This window comes from Mesoplodon bidens (assembly GCF_964165515.1).
Source record: "Mesoplodon bidens genome assembly, chromosome: 3".
Taxonomy (NCBI): domain Eukaryota; kingdom Metazoa; phylum Chordata; class Mammalia; order Artiodactyla; family Ziphiidae; genus Mesoplodon; species Mesoplodon bidens.
The window spans coordinates 52121229-52141515 of NC_138178.1; the positions used below are offsets into that span (position 1 = coordinate 52121229).

Sequence of the window (20287 nt, forward strand, 5' to 3'; positions counted from 1 at the left end):
TAGGGTTAAACCAGCTCTTTAAGAACTATTTTTATTTTAATTAATAGACAATTTTTTTCACTCTCTTTTGCATTTTGACAATTTATGATTAAGCCCCTAAACCCTGTATTCCATCACAAATCCTCATTTTGATACAGGTCCACACTGTAAACACTGGCTGCACAACGATGTCATCAGAATTCTTTGAAACCTTTGTAGTGTAAAATATGCCATAAAGATACTATTTACAAAATACTAAAAAGAGGTGAAATTGTAACAGGATTATCAACAAAGTTAGCAAAAAATCAATAACAACCAACAAGAACAGAGATCTTGTTTCTCTGGGCAAGCAGAAATACAGTTGGTTAAGAAATACGGTTCAGGGCTTCCCTGGTGGTGCAGTGGTTGGGAGTCCGCCTGCCGATGCAGGGGACACGGGTTTGTGCCCCAGTCCAGGAGGATCCCACATGCTGCGGAGCGGCTGGGCCCGTGAGCCATGGCCACTGGGCCCGCGCGTCCGGAGCCTATGCTCTGCAATGGGAGAGGCCACAGCAGTGAGAGGCCCGCGTACCGCAAAAAAAAAAAAGAAATACGGTTCAAGTAGCCTGTTATTAAGATCTGGAAAAGCACTTTTTTTTTTTCTGTTAAAACACATGTCCATTAATATCCAGTGGAAATGTAAATATCTTATCAGGAGACTGGGCTGTGCTCACGGCCTATCAGACATTTTATTGATGTCCTTCTCTACCTTTTAAAATTTGGCCTCAGAGGCCCCAACTAGTATCTGACACAAAAAAGAAAAACCAAACATGTGAAATAAATTTAAAATTTTAGTATTTTGTCCATGATCTCCATGCATAACAGCCCCTCTCAATCCACATCTTTCCATAGCTGGGGTAATAAATAATTAAAACTGTTTCTCTTTCAATGGTATTGGCCCTTGGGTTTCTTAAGAAATAACTTTAATTACCTCCAATTCTGACAGCACATTGAAAGCATTATTATTATTATTATTATTATTATTATTATTATTTTGCAGTATGTGGGCCTCTCACTGTTGCGGCCTCTCCCATTGTGGAGCACAGGCTCCGGACGCGCAGGCTCATCGGCCATGGCTCACGGGCCTAGCCGCTCTATGGCACGTGGGATCTTCCCAGACCAGGGCACAAACCCGTGTCCCCTGCATCGGCAGGCAGACTCTCAACCACTGCGCCACCAGGGAAGCCCCTGAAAGCATTATTATTGTCCTATTTTACAGATAAGTAGACTGAGGCTCAGAAAGATAAGTGGCTTTCTGTTAAAGAGACCAGGCCCCCCCAAAACCTGGCTAGGACTGTTTCCACACTGCCACACTGGGCATAGTTAGGCATTATCATGGCAATAACATGGAGGCTACAAACAGTAAAAGAATCGATGCAGGTGTAAATCTCAACTATTTCTAAATATTCTCCACTGGGACTTTCATATAGTTTCTTTCCACCTTCCAAGGACAGAAGTGTTTCAAAAGTCAACCGTGATCTTGTCAGAGCTTTGGTGTCTCTTTGCACCTTTGCCTTTGAATCAAGCCAACCCACCTGACCAACTCCACCCTCCATTCCAACCCTTGTCCCGATTTTGGTCTGACCTCAGGCTCTCCCTAAGACCCACATCCATTCCCTGATTCCTTCTGCCTCCAGCACTTCAGGGCCCATCAGCTTCTCTTGACCTCCCCAACTCTGCTCTGGAATTTCTGGCCGTGGCCCCTTCAAGGGGCTTCCGAGGAGAGGGCAGCACCAAATTCTTTGGACTTCCTGGGCCTGGATGGAGAATCTTGCCTTCTCTCCCATTATCTCTGAATCACACCAAGCCCGAGTTTAGACCTCCCTTACAATGACAATCATGGGGAATCAAGGACGCCTGGGCCTTGTTCTATGCAATCAAACTGGTGGGACCCAGAAGTTTCAGGGGAGGAGGGAGGGTCCTTGAGCATGAGGATTCTGGGAGACAGGGGACATGAAGTGTTCGGTGAGCAAAACCTAAAATGAAAGGCACGTGTGCCAAGACTGTAAATGTTGGAGACTTGAGAAGTGAGGCAGAGTCTGAAGTCCAGCAGGGGCTGTAGATCCAACTTCCAGAGGAATACAGCCCATGGGGGTCTGTGGCAGGAAACACTAAGAGCATCTGCAAAGTGTCCCTGGCTTGACTGTGAGCCTCGCTGCCTCACATACTTCCCCTCCCCAGGGAGGCCTCCTAGACCCTGCTTCCAGCTCCATGATTCTTGTCTCGTCATTTGCCATGCAGGAAACCAGAAAAACAACTTCTTTAACCAGAGCCAAGCTACCTAGAAGGTGATTTTTCAATCTTCTTTTGTAACTTGAAGGAACCAAGACCCATCAATCCATAGCACACATTCACTGAGCATCAACGACAAGATGAGCGGTGGGCTTCATGGAAAGAAGTATGCAGCATGGTCCCTGCCTTCCAGTCTAGCTGGGGTGATAGGACACAGGCCTGCAGGACTCTTATCACATTGTTACACTGCAATTCAAGGCAGCAGATGCTGGTACAGACTCTTGGACACAGCTTGCTTCCTGGCCAAAGCTGCAGGATCTGCACCAGCAGGGTCACCCTTCCTCCAGATCCCGGGCCCTATCTTGATCCAATGCAAAAAGATTTAATCAGACCAGCCACACATTGTGGAGTTCAGCACCAAGTCTTCCTGGCAACTAGTTTAGCCCCAGGTTTGATAACTGGGTTACTGTTGGTGTCAACCAGTCTCCTTTTGGAACACCCCAATTCTTACTCAGCCCTCATTTCTTGTGTATTTCCCATTCTACTCTAAGGCATGGAAGTTTCCTCCATTTCCAGGCCCCTATTCATACCATCCACTTGTCCTTGTGGCCTCCTGAGTGTCCCCCAACCCAGATTCCCAGTCCACATGTTTTATCTACAGCTGAACAATGAATTTTGTGGGGCTCTTGTGGAAAAGCAAGAGCAACAAAATGATAAGATATAGTAGCTATTGAACCTCAAGGGTCTCATGTCACCCATGTGAGCATCATAACACCTGCAGAGCTGCAGGGCATTGCCCTCAGAATCATAATATTCCACTGAAAGTAAAACCAATCATCAAAAGTCTAAAAATAATAAATGCTGGAGAGGGAGTAGAGAAAAAGGAACCCTCCTACACTGTTGGGGGGGATTTAAACTGGTGTAGCCACTATGGAAAACGTATGGAGGTTCCTTAAAAAACTAAAAATAGAGCTACCATAGGGTGCAACAATCCCACTCCTGGGCATATACCCTGAGAAAACCATGGTTCGAAAGGATACGTGCACCCCAATGTTCACTGCAGCACTGTTTACAATAGCCAAGACATGGAAGCAACCTAAATGTCCATTGACAGATGAATGGATAAAAATGATGTGGTACATATATATAATGGAATACTACTCAGACATAAAAAATAACAAAATAATGCCATTTGCAGCAACTTGGATGGGCCTAGAGATTATCATACTAAGTGAAGTAAGTCAGAGAAAGACAAATATTATATGATACCACTTATATATGGAATCTAAAAAATAATGCAAATGAATCTATATACGAAACAGAAACAGACTCACAGACATAGAAAACAAACATGGTTACCAAAGGGGAAAGGGATGGGGGAGGGATAAATTAAGAGTATGGGTTTAACAAATACAAACTACTATACATAAAATTGATAAACAACAAAGATTTACTGTACAGCACAGGGAACTATATTGAATATTTTGTAATAACCTATAATGGAAAATAATCTGGAAAAATGTATATATATATATACACAAATATATATATTGTGTGTCTATATATATATAACACAAAGTGATATCTGAATCACTTTGCTGTGCACCTGAAACTAACACAATATTGTAAATCAATTATACTTCAATTTGAAAAAAAAGAGAGTAAAGCCAGACATTGGCTTGTGTAACCCAACCCTAGGTTTTCACCTCAGCCACCTGTTTCTTTAGAAACTGCCAACTCAGACCAAAGTTCAGTTTATAATTCCCAAAAGCAGCTGCATTTCCAATAAATAATTAGTTATCAAATTAACTGTGACCCTGACACCTGCCTGGCCCAACCAATTCACAAGGATTTTAGAAAGCTCGTGTTTTGAGATTTTCTTTTGTTACTCCTGTTATTTTCAAAATCACATGATTTTAAACACTTGACTTTAGATACCATGAAAGCTTTTTGTCTGGTGGGATTCCTGCATAGTGCGTGTACATGTGTGTTGGGCTGAAGATAACTCCACAATTCCATGTTTAAACATGGTGAATTCGGAGTTTAAACTCCATCAGTTCAAAATTTCCCACCTTTTTCTACCCTTCATTCCTCTTTCCCACAGGGAGTTATCTGCACCGAGAATTGTTGTCAGGGGTGGCTGGCTGTGCTGAGTGGTGGCTTCGTGGTCCTCAGCTGGTCCTTGTTTTTATGAACTGACCTCTCTATAGATGGTCATGCCTCACCATGGCCTCTGCTCACTGGGCCCACTCACTCTGCTTCTTCCTGGTTCCAATACCAGGCCTTTCTGGGTGGACTGGATGGCCCTCAGTCACTGCTGAGCCCCTCTTTGGGTGCCCTGGGGAATTCTATGTGTTTTCTTGTGCCTTTTCACACAGAGTGAGCTTTCCCCAATTCCACAGGCTGGCACTCCTCTATCAGCTTCTGCCGTCCTCCCAAGCAGGCCCCAAGATGAGGCATTCATCCAGTAACATTTAAAGTGATGACCGATGTTGTCAGAGATCGAAAAAGGAAGGCCATATAGATATACAGATATAGACACGTCTCCTTGCTCCCCTAAACAGTTTCCTGGAAATAGCCTGACATGCATCTTTCAGCTAATATTTTGAGTGCCTACTATGTGCCAAGGACTATTCTAGGTACCAGGGATAGAGTAATAATCAAGACAAGACATAAATCCTGATCTCATGGAAATTAGATTCTAATGTGTCAAGAGAGACAATAAACAGGATTTCATTCCACAGTGAAAATAGAGCTTATTTTAATTCTTACGTCTAAACAACCCATGAAATATTATACTTCCCCCCAAACAGGACATGCCTAAAAGCTCTGTAAGTTTTGAGCAATTCTCACGATGTAAGAGTTACAAATTCCCAGGATTGTGCTGTGGATTATCTACCAAGGTATTAAAAGTACAGAAATGACCTCTTTTGAGATAACATAGTTATCCGTTACTGACTGCTTGCTATGTACCAGGCACGATGCCAGGGTCTTTGCATGTATTATCTCTAATTCTCAGTGCAATCCTAAATTAAGTGGGTATTGTTATTATTAGTAGCCCCACTTTGCCAATGAGAAAACTGAGGCTGATACGAGTTAAGTAAATTACCTGAGGTCACTCAGGTATTAAGTGGATGAGCCTTAATGGGACTCAGATGGTCTGACATCACTCTGCCTCCATACAAATAGTAGGGAAATGCATAAAAAGAAAGGCAAAATTCTAAGTAGGAATTCTTGGAGTGTTCCTTTAAACAAAACCGTGCCTTTATATTTTAGAGCGTGTACATGTGAACTGGAAGTATTAGGGAGACGTTTGGCTTGGAGAGGAGAGGATGAAATAAAGTTTGTTAAAGCTGAAGTTTGTGGAAACACTGACAACTGAGAATGAAACAGAAATGGTAAAACATCTTAGGAAGCATAATACGGGAAGGCGTAAAAATAGAATCCATTTTGCAAATATTCAGTTCCCATATAAGCTTCTGGGACCAGATCTTGAGGAGGTGGGAGAGGAGATAAGAAAGTTGACCCAGGGCAACCTTTGTGTGGTCATAGATCCTGCACCAGGCCTTACCTCACAACCCTTGTCCACACCATGCTCTCTTCCATTGTTCCTCACACCCCAAAACTGAGTGTGTCCTCTCCAGCTCCCAGGAAGTCAGCGTCCCAAAAAGATGGCAACCTCTGTCCCTTCATCCTTGGTCTTGGCCCTGGTCTCAGCCCCCCAGGCACATGCAGGTTACCCCAGGCTATTTCACTAGCCCAGGCCTCCCCATGTCCTGGGTTAAGCTCTATGAAAATCAAACTCTCCACCTGTATTCCCTTCCTTTGTGGTGCCCTCCAGTGTGTGCAAGGAAAGTACCCTGGGAACTGAGTTAAACTCCATGGGGGCCAGTCCTGGGTGCTGTGTTCCCACTTGGGAAGCCCCGAGGGAGAAAGCAGAAGGTAAGAGCATAGACCAGCTCCGCCCTTGAGGGGGCCTTGGAGCTAATTAGCCCTTCAGCATCTTGGCCTCTGCCCCTGTTGGACCTTCCCTTTGTCTTGCCTTGTAGACATGCCTTCTCTTCCATAAGATTATAAATTTCTTGAAGGCAGCTCAGAGGAAGCGCTCCATAAACCTCTAAGTTTCCATAAACATGTTCTCTTTAGAAGAGGAGGAACCAACAGTGGCCTGTTGTCAAAGGAAAACTCAGTTCAGACTAACGCACTTTAGGGTAAGCTCAGGGTGTCAGGAAACCTCCCTCTTCTCTGCCCTCACCCTCTCCTCTTTTCCTCACCTGATCCTTTCCCTTTCTGGATTTCTGTTCCTTGGAACAGAAATGACATTGTGACCATGACCACATTACAGTGAATGGAAACACAAAGAACAGAATTGATTAAACTGTTTGGAGTTTCCTGTCAAATGATGTACATGGAAACAAATCCACATCAAATGTTCCATTCACGCCTCTTGAAGTTTTTTAGCCTCCTCTTCAGCACGTTAGTTATTTTAATAATTATTTTTATTTGTCCCCCTTTCAAAGAATGTATCTACTTTTTATTTCTTTTAAAGCGTCCTTAGGATATCCATCTTCAGAAAAAATTTCTGGAATGTGGACATATGTTTGATTCCTGGTGTAGTTATAGCACTAATATCTCAGGGTAAATTGCGTTAGGACGTTCTCTCTAAGCCTTGATTTCTGCAGGATTTACTTTTTCAGGTTAGTGCCAGGAAGAAAGTTGGGAGGTGGGTCAAGTTTGTTTTCAAATGCTCTCTCCTTTGCCAAACCACTGTCCCTGCTGGCAGCAGGCAACCTAGCCCACGTCTGGAGTCTTCCATAGAGAGGAACTAGGGTTAAGAGCTTGACCTCTCATGCCAGCCATCCTGGGTTCAAAGCCAAGCTCTACCCCTTCCTAGTCGTGTGACCTTGGGCAAGTTACTAGATTCCACTGTCACTCAGTCTGCTCATCTGCAAAGCAGGAACAATAATAGGTTGCTACTTGAGAATGGACCTGAGGATATGGGGAGGGGGAAGGGTAAGCTGTGACAAAGCGAAAGAGAGGCATGGACATATATACACTACCAAACGTAAGGTAGATAGATAGTGGGAAGCAGCCGCAGAGCACAGGGAGATCAGCTCGGTGCTTTGTGACCGCCTGGAGGGGTGGGATGGGGAGGGTGGGAGGGAGGGAGATGCATGAGGGAAGGGATGTGGGAACAGATGTATATGTATGACTGATTCACTTTGTTATAAAGCAGAAACTAATAAAAAAACCAAAAAAAAATAATAATAGGTTGCCAACGATCATGAAATATCTGAATAAATTTCAAGCACCTAGAACAATGCCTTGTACTCTGAATGAGTTGATAAATAATACTACTTTTAAAAACTGTGACCCTCCACCCAAATAAAACCTCTCAAAGGGGGCTTCCCTGGTGGCACAGTGGTTGAGAGTCCGCCTGCCGATGCAGGGGACGCGGGTTCGTGCCCCGGTCCGGGAAGATCCCACATGCCGCGGAGCGGCTGGGCCCGTGAGCCATGGCCGCTGAGCCTGCGCGTCCGGAGCCTGTGCTCCACACCGGGAGAGGCCACAGCAGTGAGAGGCCCGGGTACCGCAAAACAAACAAACAAACAAATAAAACCTCTCAAAGCAGTGCCAAAAATTGTCCATCTCGACAGAGTCCTGATCTTCCCACCCCTGATCACACTTTCCTCTCCTTCCTTTCTCACCCTTCCTCCAATCACGCTCTGGCAGCTGGAGAAGGACACAGCGGCTCCAGGGCTGCTGTATTCTGCCCATCAACCCTCCCCTTTTCACGTCCCTGTGCACTGGCACCACCCACTCCTTTGCTACTGCCCTCGGCTCCCTCGCTCCCTTGTCTTTCTTTGCTCCCAGGCAGCTCTGGGTAAGGGCTACACGCACCAGCCACAGCTGGGCCTCTCCTGCCAGGCTCACCAGGAAGCTTGCAGCCCATCCCAAGAGGTACCCACCACAGAAGGCTTTCATCCCCAGGGGGTTTGATAAGGTCTCAGGACAGGCTTGCTAGCTGGCAGAGGGGAATGAGGTAAGCTGGAAGCCTGATCCTCTGAAGCCAAGGTTGGTTCTGCTCTGGGAGTCTGAGAGATTCCCCAGCACTGCCCTTTTTCTCCTACCTAGAGAACCTCACTTCCAGAGGTAAAAGTTTTGGCCTTTGCCAAGTGGGACAGAGTCCAAGCCCTCCTTGCTCAGATGCTGGGGAGAAACTAGATCATCCCAGTGCATGAGATCCCTCATCACTGACTTTTTTCTCCTGGCTTTGAGGAGGGCACAGCCCAGGACACCCCAAAGGGGAAAATGTTCTCTATCTCTTCATCACACCCCTCCATAGATGAAAATCTGCCCCGCACCCAGCTCAGGGTTTTGTCCAGTAACAGCGTCTCTTCTCCCAGCATTGTTCCCCATCCCCATCCAGTGCCTAAGGTCCTGATGCAGGTGGTGTGGGGAGCACACAGGGGTTCTCTCCCCACACTCTGTTCTCCCAAAGGCAGGCACAGGCACCCACGTGATTGACACCTGTAGTCCCTGGTGATCACTACAGGGGCAGGGACTTGACAGGATATGCAGAGTCAGCCTCAGCATCTCCACAACAGGCTGGGATCAGGTAGAGCACGCCAGAGGTACCAGAGTCAGAGGATGGGGGATACATCAGGACAGGGCTGGGTGCCAAAACACAAGTCCACCGTGGGCAGAGTCAGCTAGCAGAGCTGAGCTTCTAGACTTGCAGCTAAGAAGGAGGGCCCGCTGGGACTCTCAGTCTGCAGACGTCCTTTCATTTCAGCCCTGGTATAACGGGAACCATCTGACAGGTGCTCTGAATAGGTGAGTACTTTACATATTAATTGATATAATCCTCCCAAGAAGTCTCCAGAGTAGGTGATATTACATCTCTATTTCAAAATGAGGAAACCGAGGCACAGGGGAAAAAGTAAACCTCTGAAGGTCACATGGCTTATAAGTAGAAGAGAGAGGGTTGAAATCCAAAATCCATGCTCTTAACCACTACCTTGTACAACCTGGCTCAGAGGCCCAGCCCTGCAGTTGCCTCGCTTGAAAATCTAGGCTTTTATTTCTGAGGCTTAGTTTTCTCTTCACACCCATACTTCATAGTTTGTTGTGAGAATTAAATAAGTCTCAGCATGTAGAGTCCTCAGCATGATGCCTTACTGGTAAACACAACCAATGTGAGCTATCAACAACATCATCATCATTACTATTACTAAGTGCCAAATGCCCACAGGTCCATGTTGCCAGGTTTGCCTGTTTCCCTGCACTAAGGTATGCCTCTGACAGCTCACAGTTACTCCCAGGCTGCCTCCACCTTAGTTTTCAGGCTATTATGAACGTAAGTCGAGCTGAAGCTTAGCAAGATTAAAAGTACGTTGCTCAAGATCATTCTTTCAGGTTCTAAGACATCTCTAAAATCGAGTGGAGTGCTTTGTTTTTTTATTAATAATTTTATTTTTTTGTGGACGTATAGTTGATTTAATTGTTTTTTAATTATAAACTCAGCTTTGAAAAAGTATTATGAATAAAGAACAGCATGACCACAATGCCACTTTCCTAATAGCAGTGATATTCATGTTATGCATTACTCACCAAGTTTTGTCCATCTCTGCAAAGACTGACTTTTCTCCTGATTCACTGTCTCCGTGGAGCAGCTCAGAGCACTGCTCACTGCAGTGTTGGGTTGGCCCAGAAAGACTCCCTGAGGATTCTAAGAGTGACCATGGAATAAATCCAGAATGACTCCAGTTTGACCCTGGGAGAAAAAAATATATAATCAAACATGGATATATAATTGAATCAAGCAAGCGGCCCTTTAGATACAAATCAGTCTCTTTGAGCCATTAATTTAAAAAGTATTTTAATTAATTTATTTTTTGACAAATAAGAATTGTATATATCTAAGGTATATACAGTGATTTCTTTTTTTTTTTTTAATTTGGCCTCACCGTGTGGCAGGCAGGATCTTAGTTCCCTGACCAGTGATCGAACCTGGGCCCCAGCACTGAAAGCCCAAAGTCCTAACCACTAGACCGCCAGGGAATTCCCTATAAAGTGATGGGGGTTTTTTTGGTTTTGTTTTTGTTTTTTTGCGGTACGCGGGCCTCTCACTGTTGTGGCCTCTCCCGTTGCGGAGTACAGGCTCCGGACACGCAGGCTCAGCGGCCATGGCTCACGGGCCCAGCAGCTCCGCGGCATGTGGGATCTTCCCGGACCGGGGCACGAACCCGCGTCCCCTGCATCAGCAGGCGGACTCTCAACCACTGTGCCACCAGGGAAGCCCTAAGGTGATGTTTTGATGCATGTATGCATTGTGCAATAATTACCACAATCAAACTAATTAACATACCTATCACCTCCCACAGTTATTGTGTGTGTGTGTGGTGAAACCACTTGAGATCTACTCTCTTCCCAAATTTCTAGTGTGTAATATATTACTGTTAACTACAGTCACCATGCTGTACATTAGGATTGCAGAATTTATTCATCTTATAACTGAAAGTTGTACCCTATGATCAATATCTCTGAGCCATTATTTTTTTAAATAAATTTATTTGTTTATTTTTGGCTGCGTTGGGTCTTTGTTGCTGTGCACGGGCTTTCTCTAGTTGCGGCAAGTGGGGACTACTCTTCGTTGTGGTGCGCCGGCTTCTCATTGCGGTGGCTTCTCTTGTGGCAGAGCATGGGCTCTCAGCACGCGGGCTCAGTAGTTGTAGCACGCGGGCTCTAGAGCGCAGGCTCAGTACTTGTGGAACACGGGCTTAGTTGTTCCGCGGCATGTGGGATCTTCCCGGACCAGGGATCGAACCCGTGTCCCCTGCATTGGCAGGTGGATTCTTAACCACTGTGTCACCAGGGAAGTCCTTGAGCCGTTATTTTTTTAATCTGAACTACACTGTAGCCAAAGGCTCTATGTGAACTGCTAAAATTATGTAAGCATATAATCCAGTGATATATTTACTAATGTATTCAGTAACTCAAAACCAAAGTTAAAATATGAACTTTAATTCTCTTTCTTTTTCCCCCTGTTTATTTATTTATTTTTTGTGTGGTACGCAGGCCTCTCACTGTTGTGGCCTCTCCCGTTGCGGAGCACAGGCTCCGGACGCGCAGGCTCAGCGGCCATGGCTCACGGGCCCAGCCGCTCTGCGGCATGCGGGATCTTCCCCGACCGGGGCACGAACCCGTGTCCGCTGAATGGACAGGCAGACTCTCAACCACTGCGCCACCAGGGAAGCTCTCCCCTGTATTATTAACCAAACATATCAAGTCTGTTTTTTTGGGGGGTGGGGTGGGGTTTGTTTTTTGGGGTAGTTTTGTTGTTTACCTGAAGCTCCATGTGATCTTTCTCTATTCTAGCCTTCTTTGATTTAGTCACCAAATGCCCAGCACTGAAACATTTCATCGGTACTCATTGCAGGCTTACCTCCTGCACATACAGCTGGGTTGGGGGGTGTTGGTAGGAACATATAAAGATGTATAAGAAGTGGACCCTGATTCAAGGAACTTACAATTCCACTGCAACACGGTGGTAATAATAAGATGACCTGGGACTGATTCCTGGCTCCCTCACTTACTCACTGGGTCTGCAGCAGTAATTTATTACAATTCTTTACCTGTAAAATAGGGCAAATAGCAATAATAATAATAGCACCTATACCTGACTTAAAGGGTTGCTGTTCAGATCAAAAGGAATAAATTCTGTGAAAGCACTTTACAGACTAGAAAGTGATACTCAGAAAATTATTATTATTATTCATACAAAATGTTTTCATAACTCAAAACAGCACCTCTCAGGTTTTTGTCACTTTGCAAGTCGAATTTTCCAAGATTATCCTTTCAGAGACCTGTTTCCTACAAGATGTGATGCATGTAATTCAGGTAAGCTGCTGCCAGGTGCAGTCTTACCTGTAAAGTATTTGCTATTTTGACAGCCATCTTGATGTGGGCATGTTTTGACCTGGCCCACAAAACAAATCTTTAAGCTTCTAGACGTTTTTTTTAGTGACTAATCAATGCATGAAATATACATACTTACCCCATCCTTGAGTCTTGCTCTATCCTTCACCGCACTCCATTGCTGACTTCCTGGGTTAGAAATCAAGGATACGAGTGCCATCCACAATGGGTAGGAGACAGGAAATAAAGTGAGCTCAGGTTCTCGTGAAGGCTCCAATCAAGGCTCTTTTTTTTTTTTTTTTTTTTCGCGGTACCCGGGCCTCTCACTGCTGTGGCCTCTCCCGCTGCGGAGCACAAGCTCCAGATGCGCGGGGTCAGCGGCCATGGCTCACGGGCCCAGCCACTCCGTGGCATGTGGGATCCTCCCGGACCTGGGCACGAACCCGTGTCCCCTGCATCAGCAGGCGGACTCTCAACCACTGCACCACCAGGGAAGCCCAAGGCTCTTTTTTGATTCAGTGACAGAAAGTCCAATTCAAACCCAGCTCAACTGAAAAGAGATTAGGGTAACCCGACTACAGTCACAGTTAGCTTCAGAATGCAAGTGATGTCGCTGGGACACTGAGTCCATTTATCACTCCGCTCTTCTCCATGTTGGCTTTGGTTCCTTGGGTTCCATGTACTGGCAAGATAGCAAACAAGAGCTTCAGGACTGCACCCGTCAGGTTCAAATTCAGCAGAAAAGTTTGTCTCTTTCTCAATACAACTACCGGGTCTGAATCTCACTGAACCGAACGTGAATCTCACTGGATCACAATTACATCCTTGAACCAATCACTGTGGCCAAGAGTATGAAATATCCTCATTGGCCAGGCCTGAGTTAGACCCGTCCCTGAAATGATACGGAATCACTATCATCTGAAACGTATCAACTGAGCGAATTGATAGAGTGATTCCACTTAAGAAAATCAAGATGTTGCTGCTACAAGGAGTAATTACTTACCAGGTGATCAAGACCAGTAAATATCCATTACTGATTCAAATAAAGGACAGAGTGCTCATTAGAAGAGAATGGGGCTTCCCTGGTGGCGCAGTGGTTGAGAGTCCGCCTGCCGATGCAGGGGACACGGGTTTGTGCCCTGGTCTGGGAAGATCCCACATGCCGCGGAGCTGCTGGGCCCGTGAGCCATGGCCGCTGAGGCTGCGCATCCGGAGCCTGTGCTCCACAACGGGAGGGGCCACGGCAGTGAGACCTGCGTACCACAAAAAAAAAAAAAAAAAAAAAGAAGAGAATGGCCAGGGACCACTTGTCAGGCAAGTCACAAGTACAAGGTCTCAAACAATTACCATGTTTAGCAGCCTCAAAAAGGGCCAACATTTACACTAAGTATCTGCTCATTCTCTAGGAATTCATCTGCTCATATTCAAATTCTTCAATTTCTCTATTAAAGATCAAATTCATTTCTTTCAAGGAGTAGATAGATTTATCTCCCTAATGACAGTACTTGGTCTCCTTGATAATTGAAAATCTAGAGTACTGGTCTTCAAAATGTATTCTATGCACCCTAGGGCAGCGGTCCCCAACGTTTTTGGCACCAGGGACTGGTTTCCTGGAAGACTATATTTCCACGGACCGGGGCGGGGGCGGGGACAGTGGGGATGGTTCAGGCGGTAATGAGAGCGATGGGGAGCGGCAGATGAAGCTTCGCTCGCTTGCCCGCCACTCACCTCCTGCCGTGAGGCCCGGTTCCTAACAGGCAGGTCGGTATCCATCTGTGGCCCAGGGGTTGGGGACCCCTGCCCTAGGGGCATGATAATCCATTGCAGGGAGGAAGATATCAATACACTTGTTTATATTTTCATCTTAAAAGCAAGAAATAAAGTTTTACCAACATGAACTGTAAGCACTGTCACTGGTGCCTGGCGTTGGTCCAGGTGTCAGAGGTTCTCAGGAAAGAACATGGGTTCTGTACACAGAGGGGCTGCGTGGGAGCCTCCTCAGCACTTAGCTCTCAGCATATTATGCCCTTAAAATAGCTTTTAGGGGGAAAGGGCACATATCTGCAACTTATTCCCAAATCCTTCATGAAAAAAAAAAGATAGACAGATGGATACGTAGATATATAGAGATATAGATAGATAATGATAAAAAATATGGAGAATGTTAACACTTGGAGAATCTGAGTGAAGGGTATATGGGAATTCTTAGTACTGTTTTTGCAACTGTTCTGTAAATGTGAAATTATTTCAAAATTAAAATTAAAAATTTGATGATGGTGAAGAGGCAGTGTAGAGCAGACTAAGCAGGCGAAGATAGGGTGGCTCCAGCCCGGGGACCGGGAGGAGGAACAGACAAGGGTCCTGAGTGCTGTGAGGACAGTGCTGACAAACGAGGCACCGTCTCCTGACAGACAGGTGAAGACAGGAGACACTGGTTCTTTTTTACATCGAGTTGTTATCAATCTGCAAAATAAATCCTATTCTTTTTGCCAAGTAAAGTATGGATTTTCCCTGTCAGCACAAACACTACTGTGATCACTCAGGGATATTTATCAAGGCCTTCATGTTCACAGATGATGAAAACCTCCTCATGGTAATGGCTGGATTTTAGAAGCACACATCAGCTGAGCTGTAGCTCCCCTCTCAGGAACACGGCAGATGGAGTCTGAAGGGCATAACCAGTGGAAAGGAAAGATGCAATTTTTGTTTGTGTCATTTAGTGCAGCCACCCAGACAAGTTCTCAGTAGCCTGCCCTTTGTACAGACTTAAGACTAGAACCACAGGTGAGCATAAAGCCATTCGGCAAAATGATATTCATCTGCATGCACTAAAGAAGGGTGTTCACATCATATTTGAAAACAGGAGGGCACCTCCCCTGTTAATATGAAGCTTGCTGGGACTAAATGCAATTCTCGTATTTAACCCTGGCCATCTTCACACCCGATATTTTAGAAAAGACAAAACCTCGGTTCAAAGAAGTTAAACATTTGCCCCAAGTCATACAATTAGTTGGCAGCAGAGCCAAGATTTGAAGCTATGTCTTTCCGGCATCAGACTCCACATCATTTCCCATCTTACTTCCTAACAGGAAGAAGCATGGGCCTCAGCAGACGCTGACCTCACACTCAGCTACAGATGCAATTTGCGCTAGTAAAATACATGGAGAAGTTCGCTGGGATTTTCCAGGGAAATTCTTTCTCGGTCTTACGGGAATGTTTGTAGAAGCAAGGTCTTCTCTCCAGCCTGGTCTCTGATGAGAAACTGTAGGGGGAGGACATCCTAGGACTACAAGTGTGAGCCATCCCAGGATGGAATGATGCATAGATGGAGCGATGGAAAAAAGATATGCATCAGGAATGTGGGTTCTTTATCCTGCGTCTACTCACTTGTGTTCTGGACCCTCTCTTGCTTTTCCAAAGACTGTGCTCCTATAATTATTGTTGATTTTCTTTCGCTTTATTATCAATGTCTCCCTCCATTCTGGATATTCCAAACGTGTTGGATTCTTTCATATTAAAACAAAATGATTATCCTTTGACTCTGTATTCTCTTCCCGCTACAGCCCTTTTTCTCTCCTTCCCTCTACCAAAACTTTGAACTCTCTCACCTCCCACTCATGTTTTAACCCATTCTAGTCTGATTCCTGACGTCACTCTTCTCCTAGACCTGTTCCTGTCAAGTTCATCACTGACATTCACATTCCCAAAGCCAATGGGCATTTCTCTGTTTTCATTTATCTAGACTTTCCAGCAGGATATAAATGAATTGAACATCCCCTCTTTCTTGGAATATGTTCCTATCTTGGCTTCCAGGACTCCACACTACCCTGGCCTCTCTCCTACCTCACTGGCTGCTGCTTCTCTGTCCCCTAGACTGACTTTTCCTCCTCTATTAAATTTCTAAATGTTGGACTGTCTCAAGGCTTTGTCCTAGGTCCTTTACTCTCCTCTACTTACTCCATCTCTTCCTATATTCATTCAACACTAAATCAATAATTATCGAATATCTACTATATGCCAGACTCTGTTCTAGGCACTGGAAATAGAGCAATGAATAAACAAACAAATCCCTGCCTTTATAAAGCATATATTCTAGTGGAAGAGATAACAAACCAAAAACAACAATAAGTGTATAATATAATGTCCAGTAGTGATAAGTGATAGGGAGAAGAATAAAGCAGTGCCAGTGACAATGATGCTTTTTAAAAATAGGATGGCCAGGGGAGGATGTGATAAGGAGGTAACATTTACATCTGTGGAAAGTGGAGTGTGAGAGAGAAAAGTTAAAGATGATTGCAGGTTTTTTGTCTGAGTGAAAGAAAGAATGATGGTGCCATTTATTGAAATAAGGAAGCCTAGGGGAGGAAGGGATTTGGGAGGGGAAAATCAAGAATTCTGGTTTGGATGCATCGATAGGTCATAGGGACACATTAAGTGGTTATTTGGATAGATTAATTTCCTGATGTGGATGATTCCTTCCTCAGGTCTTAGAGAGACCTTTCCTGACCACTCTGTCTCTGAGAACATCCTACTGGCCACCTCCCTAGCCCACAGAATCTCTAGCACCTTCCTTAGTTTATTGTCTTCATTATAGTCACCTCAATCTGTAATAACAAAACTTGGCTATTGTTTGGCTACCCTCACAAAAGTTAAGTGCTGGGGGGAACAGGAATGTTGTCTGCCTTATTCATAGCTTTATCCCCAGGCCTTAGTACTGTGCTTGTCACAATGGAAGAACTCAACAACTAATTGTTGAATGAAAAAACAAAGGGTAGGTCAGTCCTCTGGAGAAGTCAGGACAACCTCGTTCTTGTCTGAGCCCAGCTAGTCACTAGATATGTGGCTTTGGACCAGTCACTTCTGTGGTACTTTCTCAGTTTCAGAAGTCGTTTGATTAGATGATTTCTAAGGGTTAATTTGTCCACTTTGAAATTATGTTTAAAATCCAGGATTTTTATGTATTTACTCTAACCAAATTTGTACCCAGAACTTCATTCTGGTAATAACAATGCTGAAGGGCTTTTTGAAGTAGCATGAGTGCAAACTACTGCTTCTGGGGAAATTCACCACAGAGATCCTGAAGGGTCTGTAATCCCACTCCGGGCCACCGGAAGTCCTCAGTCTCAGGTAGCCATCCATTTTGTTAGCCTCCAAGACCAGGGAGAAACAATTGGAAAGGAAGGAGAATAAGTGAAGGAGTTCATTTTCTGGAACATTATTGAGCACCTGCTCACTAGCCCAGTTCAAGCCTTTTCAGGGATGCTAGCATATTTCACATGTATTTAAGGGTTATTTGGGTATTAAGGCATATCTTCACAAAACCGGGTGAGGTGGGTATTAATACCCCCCTTTTCACTGATATAGGAAATGAGGTTCAGGGAGATGAACTGATTTGCCATGGTTCAGACAAGTGACAAGTGGCAGATAAAAGGTTGGAATCTATATCTCCCCCCACCCTCCTTGCGCTCTCCACCACATCATAGATGCCTCTAATAAAGGGCATACCCCCTTGGGTATAATCAGTTTCCAGTGGACTCAGGTCTATTTGTTGAATCAACAAATGAAAATAAGTTGGATTAAGAAACACTCTCTCATAACCCCGTGTTCAAAAAACTGACAGTTTACGTTTCAACTCATCTGAGAAATCCTATTGCTAAGTCATTAATTACTATGTACATATACATAGCTGAGTAGAAATAAAGCCACAAAAAATATCACCTTGTTTACAGAGATAGGAATGATTTCCCTTCTGAAATAGCAAGATTTCCCAGGGCTCCTTCTGGAGAAGGTAGAGGGAGAGGCCAGGAATATACTCCCCACATACAATCCATTGGAAGATCCTTCACTTCGTTTTCTTTTTCCTCCGCAATTTTTGAAGACTTCACTTTCAAAAGAATCTTGTTCTTTCTTCATGGGAAAGGAATTATTTTCCCATCAAGGTATCCGTGTTACAGGAAGGTTCCCACCCTGATGTGCGTGTGCACAAATGAGGATATGAATCCACACCACATCAAATATGGAAAGCTGTCTATACGCATCTTAGCGCTGGGCATGATTCTGAAGCAATGACATTTTTTTAAACCCATAAGCCGTTTGGCATTGATATAAATCAGGAATGGGAAAACAACGCAGACGGGGTGTACTTCTTTCTTCTCTCTTTCAGACACAAGACAACCTTTTTATGTAAAAAATGGTCTGGAAAAAAGGATTGAGTGTTTTGAATAGAGGAGGGAGTCATTATTTTATCCTTCCCTACCAATAAACGATGACAAAAGCAGATACCTAAGAACTAAAATGGCAACAAAGCGAGAACATGATTAGAAAAATGAATAAATAACATTTATTTGGTACAAAGCGGCTGGCAGTGTCCGAGAGGCCCCAGGGGCAGGGCGCGCGCCCTCAGAGGAACAGGAGGGGGCCCAGCAGCAGCTCGCCCTGGCCCAGCAGGCGGCCCCGCTCCAGCCCGCGGCCCCGGTTCTCAGCCTTGACGCGCACGGCCAGGCGGCGCACCTCGTCCTCCGAGAGCCCGTCCAAGCACAAGTCCTGCTCCAAGACCGCCCGGCGGCTCCGCCGGACTACGGCGCCCCGCGGCCGGCGCGTCTGGCCCGGCGGCTGCAGGACGAAGCTGACACGGCAGCCGACGGGGGCGCGGGGCTCGGCGGCCCCTCCGGCCGGGCCCTCGGCGCGGAGCAGCCGGACGCGGAGGCGCCCGCTGTCCCGACTGTACTCGACGGCCAGGCGCAGGGCGCTGCCGGCGCGGTCCAGAGTCACGGTGCCCTCGGCCTCCAGGCGCTCGGGCCGAGGGTCGGGGGGCGGCGGAGGGGACGTGGCGGGGGCCCGGGCCGGGGACCAGGAGCCGGCGCGGCGCCCGTCGTCGTCGTCGTCATCCCCGTCCCCGCTGGAGACCGAGCGGGCGCGGGCCAAGCCTCGGCTCCTCCCGGCCCGCAGCGCGCGGCGCAGCAGCCCCTCGGGAGCGCGCAGGAGGCGGCGGCCGTGGGGCCGCGGGGCGAGCGCAACCGGGGTCGGGCGGGGGCCGCCGGGGGCCGCGGGAGGCGCAGCAGGGACTCCTCCCGGGGGCGCGAGGGGGGTGTCTCCGCCGCCGCCGTAGGTGCGGGCCCGGGGTCGGGGCGCGGGAAGGAGCGGGGCGGTGCCCGAGCCCCCGAGGAAGAGCGACTCCTTGCGGCGGGTGTGCGGGCTCTCGAGTAGCGCGCAGAAGCCGTAGGCGGTGCGCGCCCGGGGCAGGTGCGGCAGCGAGAGCGCGGCCTGCGAGCGTGGGTCCCAGTCCGTGTGCCCCGCGCCGTCGTAGGCTCCTCGAGGCCAAAGGTCCGTCTCTGCAGCGCACCGCCGGGGCAGGGCGGCGGCCTGGGGAGAGGACACGGGCGCGCAGGGCGCGGGCAGCCGCGGCGGGATGCAGAACTCGGGAATGCGGTCCGGGGTGAGCACGTTGGAGAAGGCAGGCTCCAGAGCCGCGCGGCCCGCGGCCGAGGCGCGGAGTTTCCCGAGGAGCCGCATCTTCCGAGGCTGAGGCTGGGAGTGGGGGGGAGAAGCGCTCCTGCGAGGGAGAGAAGCTGCTAAGTTTGGACGCCCGGGGGCCTCTCGGGAGTGCCTGGACTCTCCCCGGAGCCCTCTGGGAGTGCCAATGCGCCTACGACCCCCTGCCAGTTCGGGCCGAGCTCTCGCGCGCCCACAAAGCCACCCGCCTTCCGTTCATTGTTACTAAATAAACGAAGAAGTAGAAATTAGACCTTTGCCTCTTCTTCAGTCCCTCTGGTTCCTGAGTTGCAAGTTCAGTGGCCGTCACCTCGCGGTCCAGACAGGCGCGCCAGCTTCTGCACTGTAGCCGCGAGATGGGCGCTTCTTGCTTATATCGGAGTTTGAGCCCCGCCCAGCTGGCCCGGAGCCAAACCCTTGGAGTCGCTGGACGGCCCGCCCTCCCGGCCGCCTCTTCTCGCCAGCGCCGGTCCCTGTTGCGGGGGCTCTCGTGGGAGCGAAGCTGTGGCGAGAGCCGGCACTCTCTGCTCAGCCCTGGGACCTTCATCCGCTGTGCGTGCAGGGAATCGCCCGTGAAAGGTTGCCGGTGGGGAGGCTGCCTCGTCGGCCTGCCAAGGGAGAATCG

The 20287-nt window shown here is 47.2% G+C and overlaps 1 protein-coding gene across 1 annotated transcript; it reads right to left on the reverse strand.

The window, feature by feature from the left end:
• Positions 1-18488: 18488 nt before the first annotated feature.
• On the reverse strand, positions 18489-19994 carry LOC308614311 (C2 calcium-dependent domain-containing protein 4A-like). The gene is made up of 2 exons (XM_081228631.1): positions 19917-19994; positions 18489-19723 (listed from the first exon to the last, which is right to left on the reverse strand). Exon 2 carries the CDS (start codon positions 19681-19683, stop codon positions 18571-18573), a length of 1113 nt encoding a protein of 370 aa, XP_081084757.1. The 5' UTR covers positions 19684-19723; positions 19917-19994; the 3' UTR covers positions 18489-18570.
• Positions 19995-20287: the final 293 nt, after the last annotated feature.

Bases quoted from the DNA above. Each gene is read 5' to 3' on its own strand.
- LOC308614311 (XM_081228631.1), bottom strand. From the start codon at position 19,683: ATGCGGCTCCTCGGGAAACTCCGCGCCTCGGCCGCGGGCCGCGCGGCT.